Genomic DNA, 23486 nt, shown 5'->3' with positions numbered 1-23486 from the left:
CCAGGCTTTAACTGAGGCTTTCCAGTATTTCCAGACAGGAGAGGCAGTGAGTCTGATACAGAATACTGTGAGTGTATCATATGAAAGAGAAATCCAAGGACAAGTGGGAAGCATTGCCCATTTATAGCAAATGAGCCAAAAAGCTGTGAAAAATAATTATTTATGGAACACAATTTGATACAAAATTAAATACTTAATTCTGCCCTTTCTATCGTACCTCATACAAAATAATACTGTGTACAGTATTTAGTGAAAAGCATCTTTTATAGTTAACAAAATAAGTTCATGGCTACTAAACAATTCAAAGGATTCACCATTTCATAGTGTCACTGAGTGCATTAACTACCACAGAAAAGACCCTGAAAAACTCATTATCACCATTTACTTTATCCTGAAACTCAAAGTAAATTGACACACAGCAAAATCAGTTTTAAGCCCCAAATCAAGTGAGCAATTAAGCATAACTTTAAGTATATAGTGACAGGGGTTCTTAGGTCATTTGATGAACAAGAATGGTTATTAACAAAAGGATGTATGTGCTTAAGTCTTTGTGGTTCATCATATTTGTAGGGGGCTGGAGTGGTGCAGGTGCTGAGGTTGCACAGTTGATAGCTTAGAGGTCCCAAGTTTGTAAGTCATAGCAGAAATGCCCTTGGCATGGCGTGTCAGATTCCAACAAATCTGTGAATTCTGTTTAAATACCTTGTCGCAAGGACACACAACAGAAACATTATATTCTCACAGTTATGCATGAGCCAAAAGCCTTTGCTGAGTTGAGGTCTTAAACAAGGCAATCTTACCAGTACCTTCTTGTCAATGTTAAGATAGATCCCTAGAGAAATTCAGCTTGGTCAGTAGGCATTCAGAAGCTTCATCCAGCCAAATGTAAGTGATGGATGCTATGTCATAATTCTCATCCATAATTTCATCATAAGAGATAGGCTTTATTACTATACCCTGATCTTACAATGCATAGTATGATTCAAGGCTAGGCTTATTAGTTGGAAAATACAATGGAGTATTACGTTATAATATGCTATAACTATAACTACCTTGTCTTCTCTTTTTTTACTAAGATTTTTGTCTTATACTGGAGAATTTATAGTTTTCCTTGTTGATTTTAAAGTCTGCACATAAGGAAATTACCAGTACCTTTAAACATCAAATTGTAAAAAGGAAGAAACCTTTATGTGAATCTACTCTACAGCAAAATATCAGTCAATATTATCCATGTGGCTGATATGAAAGAGTTTTGTTTAGGTTTAGAATATTAACATTGCACATTTGGAGTAGATGGTATGCTTAAAATATAACTCTTTGGTGAACAAAGTGTATAGTGTTTATAATAATTGACATTATTTTAATAAATACTGTATTGTATTTATTTTCCCTTTCTCCTTCTCCCAACTAAGCATGAACACCTGATTCATACCTCCAGGATGGGCAGATGTCGGAGTAACCTTTCAGTTCTTGTTTTTATATTCTCCTTTCTCCTGGAATCATCAGATCTTGGAAACTGCCCTTCTTGATGATGAAAGCTGAACCTGGATCACTTTACAGCCTGTTAAAAATACACTGCAAATAAGCAATTGCTATAGAGTAGAGAGAGGCAATCCCTTTCTATAAGAATTGGTCAGAGTAGCAACTTATAGTTCACCAAATTGGCAGTGTAATGTGTCATTAATTATTAGTGCAGACATGCATTGCTTTTAAAAAAGTATCTTTTGAATTAAGCATAGTGGGAGGCAATCATAACTGTGTTGTTATAGGTGTCCTTATCTTAAATGCACAAAACATTTTTCTTCTCAAATTTTCCAGAAAATAATCTAATCTCAGCCTGAAAGCATGTATGCTGAGTTTTAATTTTCATCACAAAAATGTTACAGTCCAGTGACTTATCCTAAAATTAGCGTTTAAAGCAGAAACAAATACAGCTTAATTGTAGAATCACAATATTTTTAAATGTAGAGGCCGCGTCTACATGAGATGCTGACTGCACAGTAACCAGCATCCCTGAATGGCTTCATAGTGATGCTGACTGCACAGTAGCTCATTACTGCTGTGCAGTAGTGTTGCATCACGCTTTGCGGTGCATGATGCTACTGCGCAGTAATAACGAGCTACTGTGTAGTCAGCGTCTAGTGTAGATGCAGCCAAAATGCTATTAGTGCAGCATTATTTTTAACATAGATAAAACTTCAACTAATGCAGGGTTATAAGCCATTTTAATAGTAGAAGCTTTTGTTCTAAAGGTACATGTCTTATATAGAGCCACATTCTACTGCTCCGTCTTTTTGTATGTTCATGAGCTTGGGAGTTGACTCACTAGGATAAATAGAAGAACACAAGATCCCTTGTAACAAGGAAGTCCATGCATGTGCCTCAAGGAGTGCATATACATAGCTCATCTGTCAGCTCCTTTTCTCCCATACAACAAACATTTTGACACCACACTGTTTGCATTATCTTTCCCACTTAGTGCTTCGTGAGGACAGTGCTTATTTCAGTGTCTGAACTTACACATTTGTCATAGTCTTATTCTTGTTTTTAAAAACAAAAACAACATAACAAAAAGTTAATTCCAGCTATAGATGTCACCCCCTATCCAGTGACTGGTTTAAGCTAATGTAGTGAAAACTTGAGATAATGAAGTTTATTAACAAAGCATGCATTTAACAAAAGTGGAAAGTTAACTTCAAAAATATTTCCCTTTAACATACGGTAAACTCTCTGGTAACCGGCACCTTACAAGCTGGCATGCTCTGTTAACCAGCCTGCCGGCTTGTAAGGAAAAGTGAAACCTGAAGTGCCCACCGTGGGGGCATGCCGGATAACAGAGCTTTTACTGTAGTAGCCTGTCCTCAGGCCATCTGGCTTTCCTCAGTTTCTGTTATTGATATAGTTCAAATAAATCACAATAAATCATACTTCATTGGCTACTGACTTCTGAATCTGTGGCTCTTTAAGGCCCTTGTCCAAAGCCTAATGAAGTCCACAGAAGTCTTTCTACTGACTACATTAGGCTTCAGGTCAGGAATTTGGCATGCTCTAGAACAAATGACTGCTACTTTAAGGAAGAATTTAGATGAATTTAGGAATCAAAAGACATGTAGAACATTGAATCAATAGTATTAACATATGCCATGCTTCCATAGAATCATAGCTGTCACAATGATGTGTCTTCTGAAACCTCTGCCCAGGCAAACCACTCTTGTCCTCCACCCCAGAAATCCTGAAGGATTTCATGTTTTCTTACTCTCTCACACATGTGGGATACACAGTCCTTAAATTTAACCTTCTCCCATGGTTGGATCTAGAATTTTTGAAGAGGGGGTGTAGGTGGTATGGCATTACATGTAACACAGTACATATTTTTCTCCTGTTAAAAAGAAACTAGGAACTATACTAATATGCCTAGAGCTATAATATTAAGTATAAGGTTGAAGCAAAATCAAGTATATATTTTTTTGGAATGTGCATGCTATATCTTCATCTTGCTCACAGGACAAAAGCAATGCTGTTTTTGGAAACAAGTGACCAGTTCACCGAGTGTTGAACTATTTTTCAAGGTTTTGGCTACTAGCAGAATTCCCTAGTTGTGAATTTAAAAGATTGGGAGAGGGATATCAATCCACTGAATAGTAACAGAACTCAGCAAAATTGTTTTGCTTTAATCCTTAGATTGCTTTTTCTTTTTTTAATTATTTTTATTCTGTAAAAGATTTTGGATTTTTGTCAGAAAACTGGAAATAGATCACTTTATAGGAAAAGTTTCATATACAATTTTGGTTTAGTAAGAACCATTTTTTTACTATTATTATTGCTAATAAGGCCTAACTTGAGCTAATGGTGCCCAGCTTGAAATCAGTTGTGAAACAAGACCTATGTTCTTCTATTCAGGTTGTGGTTCTTATTGGAAGAAAATGTCTTTGTTAATTCAGCAAGACATTCAAAATAACTGATTTGGCTTTTTGGATTGTTTATTTAAAATGGGGAACATCTACACGAGACATTTACTGCACAGTAGACTAATTAGCTGCACAGTAACTGTCTCACTGTCTACATGTGCACCCTTATTAGGCTGGAGTAAACTAATTTACTCTGCAGCAGGACAGTACTTGCAAATACAAGTATTATCCTGCTGTAGAATAAAAAACTCTGCAGCAGCACACATACCGATTCATAGATTCATAGATGTTAGGGTTGGAAGGGATCTCAATAGATCATCGAGTCTGACCCCCTGCATAGGCAGGAAAGAGTGCTGGGTTCAGATGACCCCAGCCAGATGCCATCCAACCTCCTCTTGAAGACCCCCAGGGTAGGGGAGAGCACCACCTCCCTTGGGAACCCATTCCAGACCTTAGCCACTCTAACTGTGAAGAAGTTCCTCCTAATGTCCAGTCTAAATCTGCTCTCTGCTAGCTTATGGCCATTATTTCTTGTGACCCCGAGGGGCACCTTGGTGAGTAGAGCCTCACCAATTCCCTTCTGCGCCCCCATGATGAATTTATAGGCAGCCACAAGGTCGGCTCTCAACCTTCTCTTGCGGAGGCTGAAGAAGTCCAGGTGCCCTAGTCTCTCCTCATAGGGCTTGGCCTGCAAGCCCTTAACCATACAAGTGGCCCTTCTCTGGACCCTCTCCAGGTTATCCACATCCCTCTTGAAGTGTGGCACCCAAAACTGCACGCAGTACTCCAACTGGGGTCTTACCAGCGCCCGATAGAAGGGATGTATCACCTCCTTGGCGCTGTTTGTCATACATCTGCTGATGCATGATAAAGTGCCGTTAGCTTTGCTGAAGACTTCATCACACTGACGACTCACGTTCATCTTGGAGTCCACTAGGACTCCAAGGTCTCTTTCCAATTCCATGCTACCGAGCAGGTCATTTCCTAGGCAGTAATTGTGCTGGACATTTTTCCTCCCTAGATGCAGCACTTTGCATTTCTCCTTGTTAAATTGTATTCTATTGTTTTCTGCCCATTTGTCCAACCTGTGAATTGGATCCAATAATGTGGATTACTTACTAAATTTTGCCACTTTCTTATAATTAGTTAATGCTGCTTCACAGTTCCTTGGAACATTGATTCCTAACCAATAATGATATCCCTAAAACAAACAGATGAACAAAAAAGTCCTTTGCTTTGGTTATTTTGTAGGAAATAAGAAATAGGGTACTAAATATTTAATTTAGTACCCTAAATGTCCCTGCCTTCCAGTGTGTCCACTTCTCCCCACAGTTTTGTATCATCCACAGACTTGGACAGAGTACACTTCACTCCCTCGTCCAAGTCACTGACGAAGACATTGAAAAGTACCGGTCCAAGGACCGAGCCCTGCAGGACCCCACTGCCCACACCCTTCCAGGTTGATACTGACCCATCCACTACCACTCTCTAGGTATGACCCTTTAGCCAATTTGCCACCCACCAGACTGTGTAATTATCCAAGTCCAAGCCTCTTAACTTGTTCACCAGTATGGGGTGGGATACCGTATCAAAGGCCTTCCTGAAGTCTAAGTAAATGATGTCAACCCCTACTCCTGTGTCCAGGTGTTTTGTAACCTGGTCATAGAAAGAGACTAGATTAGTCAGGCATGATCTACCTAGATGATGATGGGGCTGGTTGGGGCATGAGGGTGCTTCAGTGTGGGGGCTGCCTGCCAGCTAGCCCAGCACTGAAGCACCCTCCTGCCCCAGCCAACCCTCCCACAGCACACTGAGCGATGAGGGAGCAGCTCTGGGCTGACAGGCTGACCCCCCGGGTCTCCTGCCAGCTGGAAATGCTCCAGCCTGGCTCAATGTGCTGTGCTCCTGGGTACACATTCAAACAGCAATAAACTCCAGAGTTTATTGTCCTGGAGTTTATTGCTCCTGGGCACATGTTCAGTTGGCACATGCGGGAGCAATAAACTCCGGAGTTTATTGCTTCACATTAATTGCACGTGTAGATGTGCCCACAGTGGTCTAAAGTGAATTTTGTCTTGAGACATCAGTTATATATGCCTAACTTACCCACCTGACTGATAGCAAAAACAACTACACAGGGCACATGTACACGTTTATAAATGCACAGTAGTTTCTGTGCATTTAGTTTAGTACTTGACGTACTAACTAAATGCACAGTATCTACAGTTACCATGCAGTAGTACCAGGACACAGGTTTTTGTGATGCTTACTGTACAATAGTGCAATAGCCTAATAACACTGTGCAATAGCGCATTTACACGGTTTTTGACCAGCACGCTACTGCACAGTACTAGGCTACTGTGCAGTAAATGTCTCATGTAGACTTTAGTTAAGAGATTATATTTATTAAAAATTCTCTAGCTCTTTACTGAACAAGAAAACAAAACAAATACCATCAATTTCTACTTCTTTAGGCAATATGGTTGGCCAGAAGTAAAAAAAGTGCTGAAATTTGCTTTTATTTTGTGTTTGCAGGTATTAGGATTTATGTCTTCATATGGCATAGGAGTGGAGTATAATCAAGCCAAGGTAAGAAAAATACTGCTAGCCTTTTATCATTTAATTTTAAAGAAAGGACTGCTTGCTTTGTTTATTCATTCCTTGTTGTTTTTTTTATTTCTGTTTTAGGCACTTCTGTATTATACATTTGGAAGTCTTGGAGGAAACTTGATATCTCAAATGATTTTGGTTTGTAAATTAGATATTTAGTACCCTATTTCTTAGTTACTACAAAATAACCAAAGTAAAGGACTTTTTTGCTCATCTGTTTGTTTTAGGGATATCGTTATTGGTTAGGAATCAACGTTCCAAGGAACTGTGAAGCAGCATTAACTAATTATAAGAAAGTGGCAAAATTTAGTAAGTAATCTACATTATTACTATTGTCATAACTAATTTTATAAATTAAAAAAGTATGAAAGGCATAGAAGAAACAAATTCTCATTCCAAATTAATAACAAGATAGAATGTAGCAAACTTTGGGTTCAAGTGCACAGGTACAGCATTGTAGTAATATTAATAGGAGCTGTGCACATAGTTCTAGGGGTTGATTTTCACCTATTATTATTGGTAGTGTTGGAGTGATGTTGTAGCTGTGATGGTGCAGGAATTATGCGAGAGACCTTTTGCAAAGGTCACTTGATGAAGAATGCTTTGCATTCTAAAGTTTGTCTAACTTTATCCCAACCATGCATTTGGTTCAATAACTTTTATCATCCAGAAAAAATCCTTGTGTAATAGGGTCCCTACCTCATCACAGAAGGAAAGAGGGAGTCAGGGAGTAGCTGGCTGGCTTTAGCCCCTGGAGAAACTGATAGGGGCAGAAGGCCCTTTAATAAAATTGCCACACACTCCAGGTGTGGCCAGCACAGTACGGCCAGTGATTAATGAGCCTGGGGTGGAATTAAGGAGTCAGGTGACCCAGAGAGAGGGTTAGAGACATAAGCCCAGAGCCTGAGGGAAGGCAAGCGATCTGATGCTGCAGGCTGCAAGAAGTAGAGCCCTGTAGAGGAGAGGGCCAAAGAGGACTGGCCAAGGAGGTACAACTCCAGACTTCAGGGAGCACTAGGAAGCCCTTGCACCAAGTATTTTGGGGCCTTGCATTGCCACGGTGTGCTGTTCCCAGGGTTGGGGGAACCTTTCGTTTGGAAGCAGATGCTTGTAGTTTTTCATTGGTGTTAAGATTCAACTGGAGGGCCAGATTTTGACTGTAGAGGATGTGGAGGCCGCTGAGAAGGGTGCCAGAGGCACCCCAGATCCTAAATCCTTCAAGGAGGAGGTGGGCCATTGCTGTCAGCAGAAGGGCAGTGGCATGAGATATAAAAGACTGGGAACAAGCCCAGAGCCCACAAAGGGTGAGACTGGGGCTGAGGGGCCCAGAGCCCATGAAGAGTGAGGCTAGAGCTGGAATCTGGGAACCTAGGGTCCTGGGACACTGGACCTGGGTGGAGGCCAAACCAGAATAAAGTGGGCCAAGGCTAGGGGGCCTCAGCTCAGATGAGGTTCTAAGACTGGAAGTGAAAACCCCAGCCCTCCAGGGGCAGCCTCCTTGTGCAATTATAACACCTAAGCATGGTAGGTGAGACAACGGGGAGGGACCCTGAGAGGCCAGAGGGACTGAGCAAGGTGGGATCCAGGCAGCCACAAAGGGGTGACTTTGCTGCCCTAGCACTGGATGCATTACACTTTGCCTCTCACTTCTATTATTATTTTAATGTTATGATCATTTTGTAACTTTAAAAGATAACTATGGAAGTATTTTGGAAATAAAGTAGGAATAATATATTTAAGTCACTTTCGACTATGAGCTTGATTTTGACTTCTACATACTCACAAGTGCTGAATTTGCCATTTCCTGAAGTATATGAGCTTTCCACCCAGTCACACCAGTACTGTATTGTGTGCAGTCCTAAATTGCATGAAGAAGTGAGGTGGGAAACAATTTTCCCATCCTAAAAAGCCTGAGATTAAAAAAAAAAAATTCTGGTTGGACATACAAAGTCCTTTCAATGGTTTTAGTGAAAAAACAAAGGCATGAATTTGGCTGAGCAAGGTCTTGAATTTAGTCTCACCTATGAGTGCCATAACCACTGGGCTCTTGGCTGTCCTCTTATTTTGATGGGAAATGCTGTCCTCTACCCAAGTGAACCATTGCTGACAAAAGTGATATTCATCTTTCTGCAAAAAGGTTCTATTTTAAAAAGTTGACAATATTTGATGAAAAAACTATTTCACTTCAAAATTCTGTCTCACTTCTCAATGCATTCACTTTTTGTCACTACAGAGTTGTACCTCTGACAACTTTCTGCTAAGCATCTTTGCTCAAAACTGACTCTAGAACTTTTTTAAGCTTATGAGATTCACAGTTAAACTAGCCACAGATATGTCTTATACTTTGTGAAGTTTAAGGGAACCACATTTAAGGCATCATAGAAATTAGGCCCATCTAGCATAGCGATGCTTCATGAATTCACTAGTGCTTCGAAGGGTAGATGGTAGGTTGTATCACAGATTTTAAAATTATATTCTCTTGGGACAGGGTGATGACCTCCAGTCTATAAGTTGTGGACAGAGAGAAATGTGAAAAAAGGCCATGTACAGACATTCAGTTTCTCCTGACAGAGTTGCTGTTCTCCCAGGAGACACCACAATTTTTCTCCCAAAACAAAAATGGTTACTCAGAGGAAAATAACCTGGGAACAACCAAGGTTAAATCTTTGCCAGGAGAGTTTATCCTGGGACAGCTAATGTCTGTACAGGCTCTGAGACAAGCTACAGTATAGTCTTCCAGAATCTCCAGGTGTTTCGCTTTCATTCCCCACCTCGCCCAAGTGATGGTGCATCGCTCACTGGACTACTTCTCCAGCTGAGCAGGGAACAGAACACCCCCACTTCACAATCCCCACACTGAGCTGCAGGACTGCGCAGGCTGAGCTGTGCACTGCTGCTAGTCTGTCTCCAGGTAGGCTAATGGATCCTGCAAAGCATGCTGAGATGCATGCATAGGAACTGTGCAGCATCAGCACTACAAGCTCTCTGCTCTTTAGGGGCAATCATTAGAATTTCTGTTTAGGCATCTCTGGATAAGTTTTTCTAACAAGAGAACAAACCTGGGAGAATTCTCCTAGATCACTTGAATGCGTGTATACAGCCAAAGTTAACGTCTGCATTGATATAACTTCCATAAAGACCACCTCATGCATCTGAAGAAACAGAGGTATAATATTAAGATCTAATTTCTGGTAATAGAAAGAGGCCAACAACTTTTCCTATGATCACTTACTGTTTTTTATAATTAAGGCAACATCAATGAAATATCAAGTGATCATAGGAAGTTTTTGACCTCTTTCTGTTACCAGATATATTTTAATATTATATTTCTATTTCTTCAAATGCATGTAAAGGTCTTTATGGAAATTGTATAAATGCAGAAAAAAATGGCACGTTGCTGGCAGAAATGCAAGTTAATTTGATAAATATGGTTGTGAATTCCCAAGTCAGCCCTACTGGACTTCTGTCCACATACCATAGCAGATACAGTAATGAAATGGCAGTTCCTAATGCAAAATTTGGCACTGCCTCTTCTTCCAAGCTTTGTACTTTTCTTCTGCTCCTCTCCTGTTGTTAGTTTTTTGTCCGTTGTTATTCCTCAGCTTTTTAGTTCATTTCCACTCCTGCCTTAGGAGGATTTTCAGTTGTCCTTTTAAACAGTTGCAGGTCTTCTTTTCATGTTTCCTCTGATTCTGCTGCTGTTTTGATTTCAGTGACAGGGACAGTACCAGTCATTGTTCCAGAATTAAGAACTAAATACAGCCAAAGAATAGTTTCTAAAAAGAGAAATGATACAACCACCATTGTCCTATTCAGTAGTTTTTCTTTATTTTTGTAAGTTAACAATGAGCTCAGTTAGATACCATTCCTACCCTTGTCAACAGTACAGTAACTATTAAAAGAAGAAAAGACAGTTTAAATTCTGTGTTTCATATATGCCTTCCATATAATTACATAATCACATTTTTCCATAATTCAGGAAACTATATAAAACATGTTTTGCCCATGTTAATCATTTCCCACTTGTTAAATACAATTCTGTCTCAACTCTTAGTTTATAATTTTTATTAACAGTTGCTGATAAATTAGGAAAACATGATGACATGCCAGTAGAAAAAATGAGACTGATGGAAAGATCAGAAAATATGAGTTACAACAATGTCTTCTTAGATTGGGATGTACAACAATACTACAAGTTTTTGGCTAAAAGAGGAGACACACAGATACAGGTGATTTATAAAGATGAAATCATATTTTTGTGAAAAAATATACTGACTTACAGTACTAGATGAATTAAGGTTCAGCCCCACAAAAGGACTTAGAGGGAAGCAAAGCACATAATTTCAAAAGTGATCCTCAAAACCCATACCTGGGGTCTACAGATACCTAATTATTCATGAGTGAAGTTCCCACATTGATGAAAGTTCTACCTTTGTGCATCTGCAAACTGCTCTAGACTGAGCAACTTGGTACCTTTCACAAGGTAAAGTCTGATTGGGACCCTCAAACTAAGTGGTCCTCCTCCTGTCTTTCCTGAAGAGCCCACTCTGTTAGGTAGGCTCAGAGCACCCTATTACATACCTATATGTGTACAGTGCATACAGAACACTGCATCAGCTGCTGTTTTCATTGCAAAAGTACAGCAAGAGGATGGAGTAATGATGTTTACTTTTTCTAATAGCTAAGTGTTAAGAGTATTTGCCCACAATGTGGAAGACCCAAGTGAAATTCCTTTCTTTCCCTGAGGATGTTGAAACCCACAAGTCCCATCTCCCAAGAGAAAACCTTTCCACAGGTTGTAGACTAGTCTAGAACAGGGGTTCTCTCATTTCTGTCTCCTAAATCTATTCCACTATGTAGAAAAGAATTCAAGAGTTACTGGGCCAGAAGCAGAGGAAGCAAGAAGGATCTTGACTCTGTAGCCCAGTGAGAGAGGCACTCAGTACCCTGCAAGCACATATGCATTTGACACTGAGCATTCAGAGCCATAACATAATCCTAGCCCTAAGTATTTAAGTCATACTGGGCCATAGTAAGGACCACTGTAGTCAAAGAGACTAGGATTTGGGCACATGAGAAGTAGATACTGGGGATTTGCCACATGACAGATGGACAAAAGTGTCCACATGTGTAGATCTGCTTACAGAATTAGGGTTTGGGGCTGTAAACAATTCAGGCATGGACCATGCATTTACAATGCCTATCACAATGGGGATCTCATGGTTGATTATGTACTTTGGGAGTCATCATAATGTAGAAATAAAAACACAGTCTTGTGGGTTAAGCCAAAACCTTTATCACCTTCATTCCATTAAAGAAACACTTTCAAGATATACTACTAGCTCAGAATTCAGTAATTAAATACTTCAAAACGCTTTAACTCTATGTCAATAGGGGATTTGCAGTATCTATTTATGGGATTTCACAAAGGTAGAGAATATTACTGAAATAAAATATTTTGAATAATTATTTCTAGGTGTATCTTGGACAATTACATCTTGTAGGAAGGAAGGGAGTAGAAAAAGATCATTCTGTAGGTATACTTTATAAAAGTTCAGTATTAAGTTTTGTGGTACTAGTCTTCCCTACAATCTCTTTATTTAAATATATGAATATTTTAGAGTAAACCAAAATAATTTAATTTAGTGGACTCTGTATAAATGAGATTTGTATGATATACTACAGTATTTTATTGGGTGTCCTTGCAAAGGTAGATGGGTCCTGATTCAATCACTGGGACCCATGATTACCTTAGAACCCCAAAGCAGCGAATAAAGTACCAGGGAAAGATATTTTTTAAACATATAAAGTAAATGCAAACACTTCTGATTTGCCCTGAATATCTTAGCCTATGCCTACATACAGTTTTTTGGAAACAATTATTTAAATATTACCAATCACTATGAAACAGAGCAAATGACAAATTTTAATGGAACAGTTTTCCATCACAAAATGCAGTTTTGCCAAACAAAATATTTAATCAGAATGAAACTCATGGCAATTCTTTGGGATAAGTTTTTGATGGGAACATTTCATTTCAAAAAGGAAAAGAATTCCTGACTTGTATATTATAATAATTATATTATAGCTTATATTAAAATATTTTGTAGTATTGAAACAAAATGATGTTCCAGAATTCATCTACAAACATTTTAGATATTTTGATTTATTTTATTCCAATTCAGAATGAAACCAAATTCCAAAATGTCAGAACATCCCACAGGATAGAAATTCTACTTTCTGACTGGCTCTAGCACTGTGATTCGAAAAAGGTCAACTTTATTGCTGATGCAACTCTGCTGGGTTCAAGTTACCTGACTGTATAAGCATAACCAAACTCTGGATAAAATTAAATCCAGCAACTCCATCTCATTAAACCTGGCATCTACAGCCGCTCAGAAACAAAATGATGGTGATTAATGACCTGTTTCAGACCCTGACCAGTATCAGGTCCCTATAGCATCTAAAACAGAAAAGACTTTAAAGGAAAGAGGTGTCAGCTATTCCATATCCAAGGCTGGGAAACTTCTCAGAATATTTTGGTAGAAACAGCCAAATAACCATGAAATCATTCATTCAAAATTTTCTACTGTAAATAACATGTTATGGTACTTCAGCGTTTTGTTTCTTCTTGTCTCTTTTCCTTTCCTTTTCCTGTTTTCAGCACCCTTTTCTTCCTGATTTTGGCCTTCTTGTGCTAGTTGCTTGCTAAGTTGGAAAAAATGGTGCCCCCTCCATGCATTAATACCTGGTTAACTGAAATAAAAATCACTGCTTTTTTCTTTTGTCTTCTGACATGCTACGTACTGGACACTGTCAGACTCAGGTCACCTGTGCAAAAATTAGTGAATCAAGTCACCATGTTTGGGTGTTGTATGGCAAACACTTTCTAACCGCAAAGTGAATTCTACTGTTCAACAGTAGCGTAACTAGGGGTGGGAAAGCAGGGCGCCAGCTCAGACTTAGATGGGGAGAAAATTGACAGCAGCTGTCACTGCCAGCCCAGGAACCACTGCTACCCTGGGTGCACAAATTGCTTGCTAGGCATTTGCTGTTCAGTCTTGGGAAAATGCACAGCTCTGAGGGCCTTGTTACACATTACACTGTTAGCCGCTCAAATGTTGATTGGTGTAAGTCAGGGGTGGGCAAAATACGGCTTGGGGGCCGGATGTGGCCTGCCAGGCCATTTTAGCTGACCTGCGGGGCCCCTAAAAAATTTAGAAAATTAATATTTATCTGCCCTGGGCTGCCTGTCATGAGGCCCTCGATGGCTTGCCAAAACTCAGTAAGCGGCCCTCTGCCCAAAATAATTGCCCGCCCCCATTGTAAGTGCTAGTTCCTGTTTGGAGCAGTAACACAATCTGGCCAGCAGGGGCCTGGAGGACTGAAAAGTAAGAAGAATACCCCACTCCCATTCTGGGCTTACATCCTGCCCCCTGGGGCTCCCATGGTCCTCCCTTTACCCCCAGGACTCTCCCTCTGCCTCCTCTCACACTTACTTGGAGCTGACCAAGCTGTCTGTCCCAGGGGAGCTGGTAGGGAAGGGTAACCCTGCCTACCCAACCGCTGCCACTGAGCTGCTGCTCTTCTCTAGGTTGGCAAGGACTTTGAGGCAAGGGACTTTTCTAACCTCTCATGGCACAGTGCCCAGAGCAATGGAGCCCTGATCCAGATTCCAGCATTGGATAATAGTACAGTACTATTATTTGAAAAATAATGATGAAGCAACAAATTAAATTTCAAAATCAGCTCTCTCTCCCCTAATAAAAGCAGACCCCAAGCTGCCACAGAAAGGAGGGAAGTAGAGGAAGGTTCCTTTCTACTCTGTTCCTGTAAGGGAAACAATTAAATCAGTCTCTTACCTTCCTGTTCCTACTAGCAAGATGGAAAATGAGACAATTTCTGGCTTACTGGGTTAGTGAAGTCACCAGAATGCAAAGATCTGAACAGTTGGGGAATAGGGAAGGAATGTATTTTAAAGTCAAAAGGATAATACTTTTGAAAGGTAATTCATATTTTGAGGAGTATTAATATTTCTTTCTTATGTTCCCATAGACTCAAATCAGCATTTGAAATATTGATTTATATGGTCTCAACAGTGACAATCTGGTCCTGTTCTGAAGGCTGAATCCTAGGCAACTTCTGACTACTGCAGCTGTCACACACCCATCATATCAAATTAAGCCCGGATTCTACAGGAATATTAATTGGGATTGCACGTGCATAATCATATAAGCCTTCTATTTAAGTTTTTGCACATTCAGGATCTAAATATGTAAAGCCATTTTTAATGTCCTGATGCATTTTTGGTCCATATGAATCAAGGGATGGCATATTGCATAGCAAAATATTGACCTTGTTTAATATTTATTTAATTCCGCCCCCCCCACCTCCCTGCCCCCTGAAAAAGCATAACTTTGTCCTTGCTTCTTCTTCAGAAAGCTTTCTACTACTTCCTAAAGGCGGCAAAAGCAGGGAATGCTAATGGTATGGCATTCCTGGGAAAGGTACCTATTGCTTTTGTAATTAACTTAAGTAATTGCAAGGGTTAAGAAGTAGAGAATGGCTAGACCTAACACAGTCATCCAGGAGAATATTGGTACAAAGACCTCTGCCCCTTGCACATTGTGGGTGCATCCAGATGTGCATGGACATTTGGTTCCCCAGAGACAAGTTCTTGTCCCCAGGGAATGCCCATTCCACACATGCTTTGGCGTGCGGCAAGTTGCCTTGGGTGGCATAGGGGAGGCTGGGACCAGCACTGTGCTGGCCCCAGCAGCCTTACCTGGGGGCCTCCTGGAGCTGCAGCCATGGTGATCCTGCCAGGGAGAGCCTGGCCAGTAGCTGCAGCACAGCTCCAAGTGGCCCAGCTTCACGTTTTAGCAGCGCATGCTGCCTGAGCGTGCACTGCTTCGGGATATCCAGGGTGAAAAAAAAAAATGCGGGGGAAAAAAAGTGGAGCAGCGCACGCTTGGGCAGTGAGTCCTTGCAGCACGGAGAACTTCCGACTGTGTGGTATGTGGCACTGCAAACATGTTTGCAGTGTCACATACCGCACGACCGTGCTTGTCTGGATGTGCCCTGTGAGGCTATGCCACATCTTGATTCAAGACACTGGGGACAGAATAGGCTCCTTGGCACTGCTACTCCCTACCATAAGCAGAATGGGAAAAGGGCATGAAGTAACAATGGTTATGCTTAACAGAGTTGAATCAAGATGGGACAGAGATTGTATAAATGGGCAAGACTGAACACCTTCTCTTCAGTCTTAAACCAACTATATTAGTTTATTATTGGACTGACAATGAAAAGCAGCAACTCAGAAAGAGGCTCAGATAACTAAAAATATAAAAACAAAGCCATAGCTGAACAAAGGTTTGTAGAAATGCAAAATAAAGCAAGTCACTTTACATCTTAAAATATATTTATAGCTTAAATTATATTTATGTATTTATTTATATATACAAACCAAGTTCTGCCTTCAGTTATAGTAAAGCTCACTGAGAAGCCACAGGTAGAAGTGTGCACACATTTTGGCCCACAATACTTGCCATAATCAAAGTAACAAAGTAGAATAGGATTTCAGAGGGGATATAGACCATATTTGGAGCCTAAAGTATCCTCATATTTAATTGTAGAGGGAATATGAAGTTTTGCTATTTTGCCAGCAGATAAAAGTAAGAAACCTATCAAATTACTGGGTGACTACAAAACCAATCTTTCTCCTTCCTATGTACTCTGGATTCTGGTGATACTTAATATTGCTGATAAACAAAAAGACACAGATACACTGTACAGCCTCATTATAACAACCCAACCCCCCAATTTAATCATCTAAACAGGAGCTAATCTTTCCATTATTATGATGCAGCATATTGACTGATATTATTATAGCAAACAGACTCTTTTAAGGAATCTTCTCTCAGGCCCAAGGAGTTCATTTTAATGAGATTGTAATGTATTTCAGCTCCAGTACAAACTCTGGAAGGATATACATGCTAACTATAGGGAAAGAAAGAAATGTCCTGAAGCTACCAAGGCTAAGATTTTTCAGAGTAATAATTTGGAATGCCTCAGTTATCAAATGCTTGATTATCATTCCTTAAAAGGACCGTATTTTCATGGGGCTGGTATTCCATCTGTTTCTGAACATCATTCCCCTATAAGATGGGCACTTAAATGGAGCCATCCATAATCACTAGTCTCAGCTGAAAATGTTGGTCTCAAAGAAGATGGAAAATAATTTAAAGGAATGTTTTCTAAGTTGCAAACAAGTAATTAATTTGGCTCTATAATTATCACCATTTTAGAAACTAAGAATTAGACTCATGAATGGGAGAAAACAGGCAAAGTTTGCTCTGCGTGTCACCTGTACCATACCATTAACTTCACTGGTATGAGTAAGAGCAGTACTTAGGCTTGCTAGGGTAATTGAGAACTGAATTTGACCTGTTCTTTGGAAAACTCTGGATAGGCAAAAATCCATGCTACATAACTAAGAAGTTTTCTCTTTTCTATGTATCAACAAGATGTTTTTAGAAGGAAGTGTTGCTGTGATACAGAGTAATGCTACGGCATTTAAATACTTCACAATGGCAGCTGAAAAGGTACTGTAATGAAAAATTTTCTCTTCCTTTTTTTATATGTTTTGAGAAAGTATTTGTGATCTGCACCTCTCTTACTTAACGAGGAAAAAAAAAACAGGCAACCCATTTAATGGAACGCTGTTAAGTATGGCACATTTCTAAGTATACGAAATATAATCAAGTTGTATAGCTGGTTATTTTTAAAACAGTTGGTTATGTTTGGGTAATGGGAAAACCAAGCAGAAAAGTTGCCAGATAGGAACAGGCAGAAGAACTAATTGTGTGCAAATTAAGTATCAATTCTGCAAGGTGCTAATTATCCTCAATTCTCATTAAGCTCAATTGCATCTCAAGATCTCACTAAGTGTAGAAAGGATGAGAAGTATCAAGTGCCCATTGACACACTGGAGCCTGTTTGATAGAAACAAGTAGATCTTGAAGTTTAAGGAGCCATTTGTGTATCTACAAATATTCTTTTCAGAGGACAAGTCCAAAAGTACATGCTGTACTGATGAATGTCAAAGATGAAGCCAACATTTCCATCCAGCTTCATACAGAAACTATAAAAATGAAGATATATCTGCGTAAAGCAGATGAGAAACAGGTTTCCATTGAGCTTTTATATGTTAAATAAGGTTTAAAAGCACAAAAATCATAAACAGTTGAGGGAAAGACCTATTCTCGGCATCTTCCTGCTAATGCAGGAAAAAAGTGAAGATTCTGGCAGAAATTAACATAGCTAATAAATCATAAATTATGTTCACTTCATTCTTACCTCATTCCATCGTGATCAAATGTAATGGGGATCATACAATACTATATAATGTGTAATGAATATAGAATACATATATCACAGGTAGCATAGCACTAAGACACAATAGAAGAAGATAACAAGATGATGTATCCACTAAACGGAGTATAGCTGGAGTGCTTGTGTAATTTATACAATACTATAATTTTCAACCACTTCCACCTGTGCTGCCTGTGAAAGATACCTAGGATCAAGGGGCAGGATAAGATTCCAGACACCAAGGTGCTCAGAAGACCATCATTCCCCTGTATCCATACCCTACTGAAACTGGTGCAGCTAGGATGGGCTGGCCACCTTTCAAAAATGCCCAACACTTGCCTGCTGAAGATAATCTTCTATGGTGAACTGTTAAATGGAGTACAGTTTCTCAGTGCACCAAAGAAGCAGTACAAGGACACCCTAAAGATGTTTTTTTTAAAGAGTTTTGGCACTGACCCAGGGTTATGGGAGCAAATCACTCGTGACCATCCATCCTGGAGGTCATCGGTCCAGAGCAGAGCACTGGCCTTCAAGCAGCGGACGGCAGAGGCAGCAAGGAAGTGTGTGGCCAGGAAAACGAGGACTTCTCATGTCCAGTCCTCGTTGCTCTCCTGCCCCTGATGCAGCAGATTGTTCAGGGCAAAGATGGGGCTTATAAGTCACCTGCGTACCCATGTGACCTAGCCTCCACCCCGCTCCTCTCTCCTTCTCCTTTTTCCTCTCTTTCTCCCTTTCTCTTTTCTCCCTCCCTTTTTCTTTCCTGGTTCCTTTCTCTCTTCTCCCCCCCACCCCCGACCCGCTGGATGCAGTCATCTTTGCTTGCGAAGGACGAACAACATAACTTTTAAGAAACCATTAAGGAAACAATCGAGACAAGGAAGCTAAGATGGTATAGGACTGTTTGCTTTTATGAGCTGGCTTAAATATATCATTCATTACTGACTATTTGCTTTGGCCAAAACACAACTGTTTCTGCTAAATATCTTATGAATTGGAATAAGATCATGTGAACTGAGTAACAAAAAGGAAATAGTTGTTGAAACTAGTAAATACAGACGTTCAAAATTCTAGTTTGGGCTACCTCCATCCGAACCTTGAAACTACAGAACTCTGTGTAATGAAATGAAGTGGGACTATTTCCGCTTCTTCATAAGTATTTCTTTTTTGGAAGGAGAGTTGGCTTTGGACCCCTCTGAAGAATGAAAGACACATCTCACCTACAAGTGCATGCAGTGTCCAGGACTGTTCACACAGAATGTCTCTCCAACAGCCATTGATAGCACAGCTTCAATGAAACACTATTACCAGGCTTTACAACAGACTGTTATTTCTGGGTTTCTCCCTCCTTTGATCCTCAGTATGGTGAAGCTGGCATGAATATAATATGGCTGAAGCTTTGCAGGACCAGTGGAGTAAAAAATGCACCCAACCCAGTCTACCTACACCTCCTCCAGCCTGCATACTTCTCAAGACCCCACCTTCCATGTGAGTCCAGGCTAGAAAGAAGTTACATAGCATTTTGTGCAGATTTTTGATGTTTCAACTTGGTTTTGATCCATTTCAGAATGAAAATAAGCAGTTTGCAGTCATTCATGAAAAGGAAGGTAGCCTTAGCTCTTTGGCAGTTTGTCAGTAGGTTGTTCAGGAGCACTGGAAGCCCTGCAGGCTGCATCCAGATGAGGACGTGTCTGCGGCACCACTTACCATACATTCAGCTGTTCTCTGCCCTGCAAGAAGATCCTAGGTTCAAAAAAACTTGTGCAAAAAAAAGCGGAGCGGCACACACAGCAGTCTGGCTGGCCGGAGTCACACTCGGGCTGCTGGCCAGGCTCCGTGCAGCAGAATTGCTGCTGCTGCAGCCCCAGGAAGGCCCCAGAATCCCACATATGGCTTCTGGGGCCAGCCCAGTATGGGCCCCAGCCTCCCCTACCCCACCTGGGGTAACCTGCCACATGCCACAGAGCGCATGGCACAACAATTCCTCAGGGAGAAGTTTGTGCCACTGCTACTTGTCCCCAGGGAAACAAATGTCCATGCTCGTGTGGACACTGCTGCAGTCTCCAACTCAAAGCCAGTTCACATGGCAGGCTGCCCTGGAGCCAAGGACCCTGAAGCCCTGGCTTAGGAGGACCCAGGTGCTTGCCAAGAGCTGAGTAAGTTGGTCAGAAACCAAGCACATATGTGATGGGACCCTGTCTGGCAGGTAGGGGTCTACTGAAACTTCACTGAATTTAAGTCTCTACAAAGTATTTCAGTTCCAATGATTCAGGACATTTCAGTTAAAAATGTCAGACCTTTGCTGACCACTGCTGATCCAGACCCTAAGGAGCTTCCATAATATTCAACACCAGTGTCACTACTGCAGCGATGATCGAGAGCGCTTCTCACCTGAGAGGGGAGACAACATACCATGCAGAGTATGCTCCCTGCGTGCACCCCTAAGGTAGAAACAAGTCCTATTGCATCTTTACACATTATTTTTTTAGGTTACAGGGTCCCATGAGATTCATCAGCTTGGAAGTACTAATTTAGTGTTGGTCTATAAATCAGTATCTGAATTCATAGTTCTAAGTTCCCTATATAAATAGTACAAGGTAAGTATAAATAATAATAGTTAGCAGCTATTGTATAGCAGGGCAGTCCAACTGGCAGCCTGCAGGCTGTATGAGCCCCCAGTGGGTTTGTTTGCAGTGTCCAGGCTCACGCCTGGTTGCTGGTTGCTCCAGTCTGCTGTAGACAAATCTCCCAGCTCCCCTCCCTCCTCTGGCTTCCACTCCCACCCCAGCGAGTGGTGCAGTACAGTGCTGGAGGAGCCCACGGTCCACAGCAGCTGGTGCAGTTGGGGGAAGCAGTGGCTGGGAAGCTGAGGGTGGGGGCAGGGTGCCCACAGGCATGGTGTAGCTGGGACACCTGTGTGGCACAGTGCAGTGGGAGGGATGCCAACATGGTGTGTGTCCGAGACGGTCTGTGGCTTGTGCTGGTCTGGCTTGCATGCTGTGTGGCCCCACCGGGTTCAGCCCATACTGGTGTGCAGCTCCCAGCCACTTACAAGGTGGACAGCCCTGTTTTACACATTTATGTTTAAGACAAGAATTTTTAAAATGTATTTACTGAAGAATTAAAAGCAAACAATACATTATTTTAGGGCAATGCTGTTGGAATATGGGGACTAGGTCTTCTTTATTTCCAGGGAAGAGGAGTCCCATTGGTAAGAATTATTTTTGTTACTTCAAACATGTTTCTTACAATATAACCAGGAAAAGTCAGAAAGACTAAAATGTTTAATCAGTACTATCTTTAGATGGCTACTGTCCAATATAATCTCCTTTAATAGGAGATTAGAACACAAATAGTGTATCATTTAAATTAGAATTTAATTTAAACAAAGTCTTGTACCACTGCAAGTCTGACAATTTTTGTTGTACTCTGAATACATCATTATGCATCTTTCATGGCATTTTTCCTGCCTTATACTCATGTAAGACAGAAAAGAATCAAGGCCAGAGTTCAAGGAAAAGAATGAAAACAAAATGAACTTGATTCTATTTACATTTATTTAAAAAAATGTGAATTATTTCATTGAACTCCATGGCATTGCACTGTGGAAAACTAATCTGAGATGAGAATGAGGTTAGGGTCTCGCAGAGTAGGCAACCTGCACATCGAGGAAAAATATGATTTGACTTTTTTGTTCCTTTCACTTAATGGATTACAACTAACAATCTGCCATTAAACACTGCCACTCAGAAATGAAACATTTTTGTCTTTCTGAGTACTGAATTTTTACCATGAGGGAAGATTCACAGAACTTTCTACAACAGAGGGTACTTTACCTTTCAGAACTACACTGTAGCTTTTAAGTACTTTGAAGAAGCCGCTGAGAAAGGTCTGGCAGATGCACAGCTCCAGCTAGGAATCATGTATCACTGTAAGTTTTGTGTCTTTACCAAAAAATTGTATTATCTATTTATGTATGTATTTATTTGATTTATAGGCCACCCTCCCCCCAAAAGGCTCAGAGTGGCTTACAATAAAACAAGATAAATCCTAAAACAGATAAAATATGAAATAATAATAAACAAGATGAAAAAATAATAAAACAATTCCCCAAACAGTGCCCTGAATAACAGCCTATGACTTAACCCTGCCTGCTAAAAGCCTACCCAAATAAGGTCTTTTAACACTTCTGATGGGCTGCAAGGGGGGTGGAAGTTCCAAAATTGAAGAGTGACGCCTGAAAATGACATCCCGTGTGTTTGCACTGTACAAATGTGGCATACAGAGAGACCTTGTAGGTGGTTGCTCTTGACTAACCTTAGAGATTTGCAAAGGACATAGAGGAGGAGATGGTCCCTTAGGTATGTAAGGACCAGGCATTACTCTGGTATCGCTATATTTACAAAAAATAAAAGTTCCAATCTAAATCTGATTTGCAGCTGGCACTGGAGTCAAGAAAGACTATAAGCTTGCTTTCAAATATTTTTACGTGGCATCTCAAAATGGGCAACCCATTGCTGTTTATTACTTGGGCCAGATGTACGCTGCAGGAACAGGAGTGTTTAGATCATGCCAAAATGCAGTTGAGGTAAATCATGCTTTCTTTAAAAAAAAGTTATTAGTTATTTAAATAATACCTGGGGGGAGGGGGTAATTTTTGGTTTATTTTTTAACTTGTTTCCATGGTTTCCATAGAGGTTCTCTGTTCTCTGTTCTTTTGTATCCAAAGTCTGTACTTGAAGATGTTGGAGAGGAAACATCTGTTTAGATTGGTTCTGGCTTACACCACTGTAAATTAGAGTTGAAGGTAACCCACAACATCCCAGTGTGACAGCTTTTACACCTTTAAGTCTATTTTGTCATTTAACAACATACGTTCAAGTACTCTTATTTGACACTTCTTGAAAGTAAAGTCAAATCTTTCTGTAGGATCATAGGAACGTAGGGCTGGAAGGGACCTCAGGAGACCATCTAGTCCAGCTCTCTGCTCATTGCAGGATCATCTCTGTCTATAAACTATCCCAGTGAAGTGTCTCTCCAATCTGCTTTTGAAAATTTCCAGGGATGGGGACGCCCCAGCCTCTCTAAGTAGCCTGTTCCAGCATTTAACCACCCCTTGTAGTGAGAAAGTTCTTCCTAATCTCCAAGCTCTACATGTTTGACTTGACCTAAAACCCCTAAATATTTTAAGTCCTTAAATATTTGACTATCGATAGAACATTTTAAATATAGATTGAAGATTTTTGGGTGGGTTTTGGTTAATTAACTCTTTTCTATGTACTATAAATACATTCAGTTTATCTGTCCCCTTGTAACTCAAACAGTTAGCTGGCATTTTTGTTAAGATTTTATTTTTTTACACTGCCTTTTCAACTGTACATGTATAACATGGTCTTTTATAGTTACTTAAGGAGTATTCTTCTACACAGCCTTCCATGAGTGTCTTTACATTTTCCAAAAAAGTATCCACAAGCCACAGTGCACCAGTGTAATTTCTATTCCCTTCACCTCTCTCAACACTAGAGGACTTCTGGGAAAATATCTTTGCACACATATTTTAATTCTGATGTGCTGTAAAATTAATGGGGGAAAGGT

The 23486-nt window shown here is 40.4% G+C and overlaps 1 protein-coding gene across 2 annotated transcripts in view; it reads left to right on the top strand.

Annotated features, from left to right (window-relative positions):
* The window catches only part of SEL1L2 (SEL1L2 ERAD E3 ligase adaptor subunit), a 59372-nt gene that overhangs the window by 18508 nt on the left and 17378 nt on the right, over positions 1-23486 (top strand). The window contains exons 2-11 of one of the 2 annotated variants that reach the window (XM_019516247.1): positions 6444-6497; positions 6597-6656; positions 6746-6827; positions 10593-10747; positions 11995-12051; positions 14957-15025; positions 17048-17125; positions 21040-21102; positions 21735-21822; positions 22331-22479. In XM_019516247.1, the coding sequence (XP_019371792.1) occupies positions 6444-6497; positions 6597-6656; positions 6746-6827; positions 10593-10747; positions 11995-12051; positions 14957-15025; positions 17048-17125; positions 21040-21102; positions 21735-21822; positions 22331-22479 (855 nt within the window). The remainder of the gene's footprint in view (positions 1-6443; positions 6498-6596; positions 6657-6745; positions 6828-10592; positions 10748-11994; positions 12052-14956; positions 15026-17047; positions 17126-21039; positions 21103-21734; positions 21823-22330; positions 22480-23486) is intronic. The other variant, XM_019516248.1, reaches the window with a different exon arrangement.

Source organism: Gavialis gangeticus, unplaced genomic scaffold (assembly GCF_001723915.1).
Source record: "Gavialis gangeticus isolate Ggan-Ray unplaced genomic scaffold, GavGan_comp1, whole genome shotgun sequence".
Taxonomy (NCBI): domain Eukaryota; kingdom Metazoa; phylum Chordata; order Crocodylia; family Gavialidae; genus Gavialis; species Gavialis gangeticus.
This window is presented reverse-complemented; position numbering and strand designations above follow the sequence as displayed.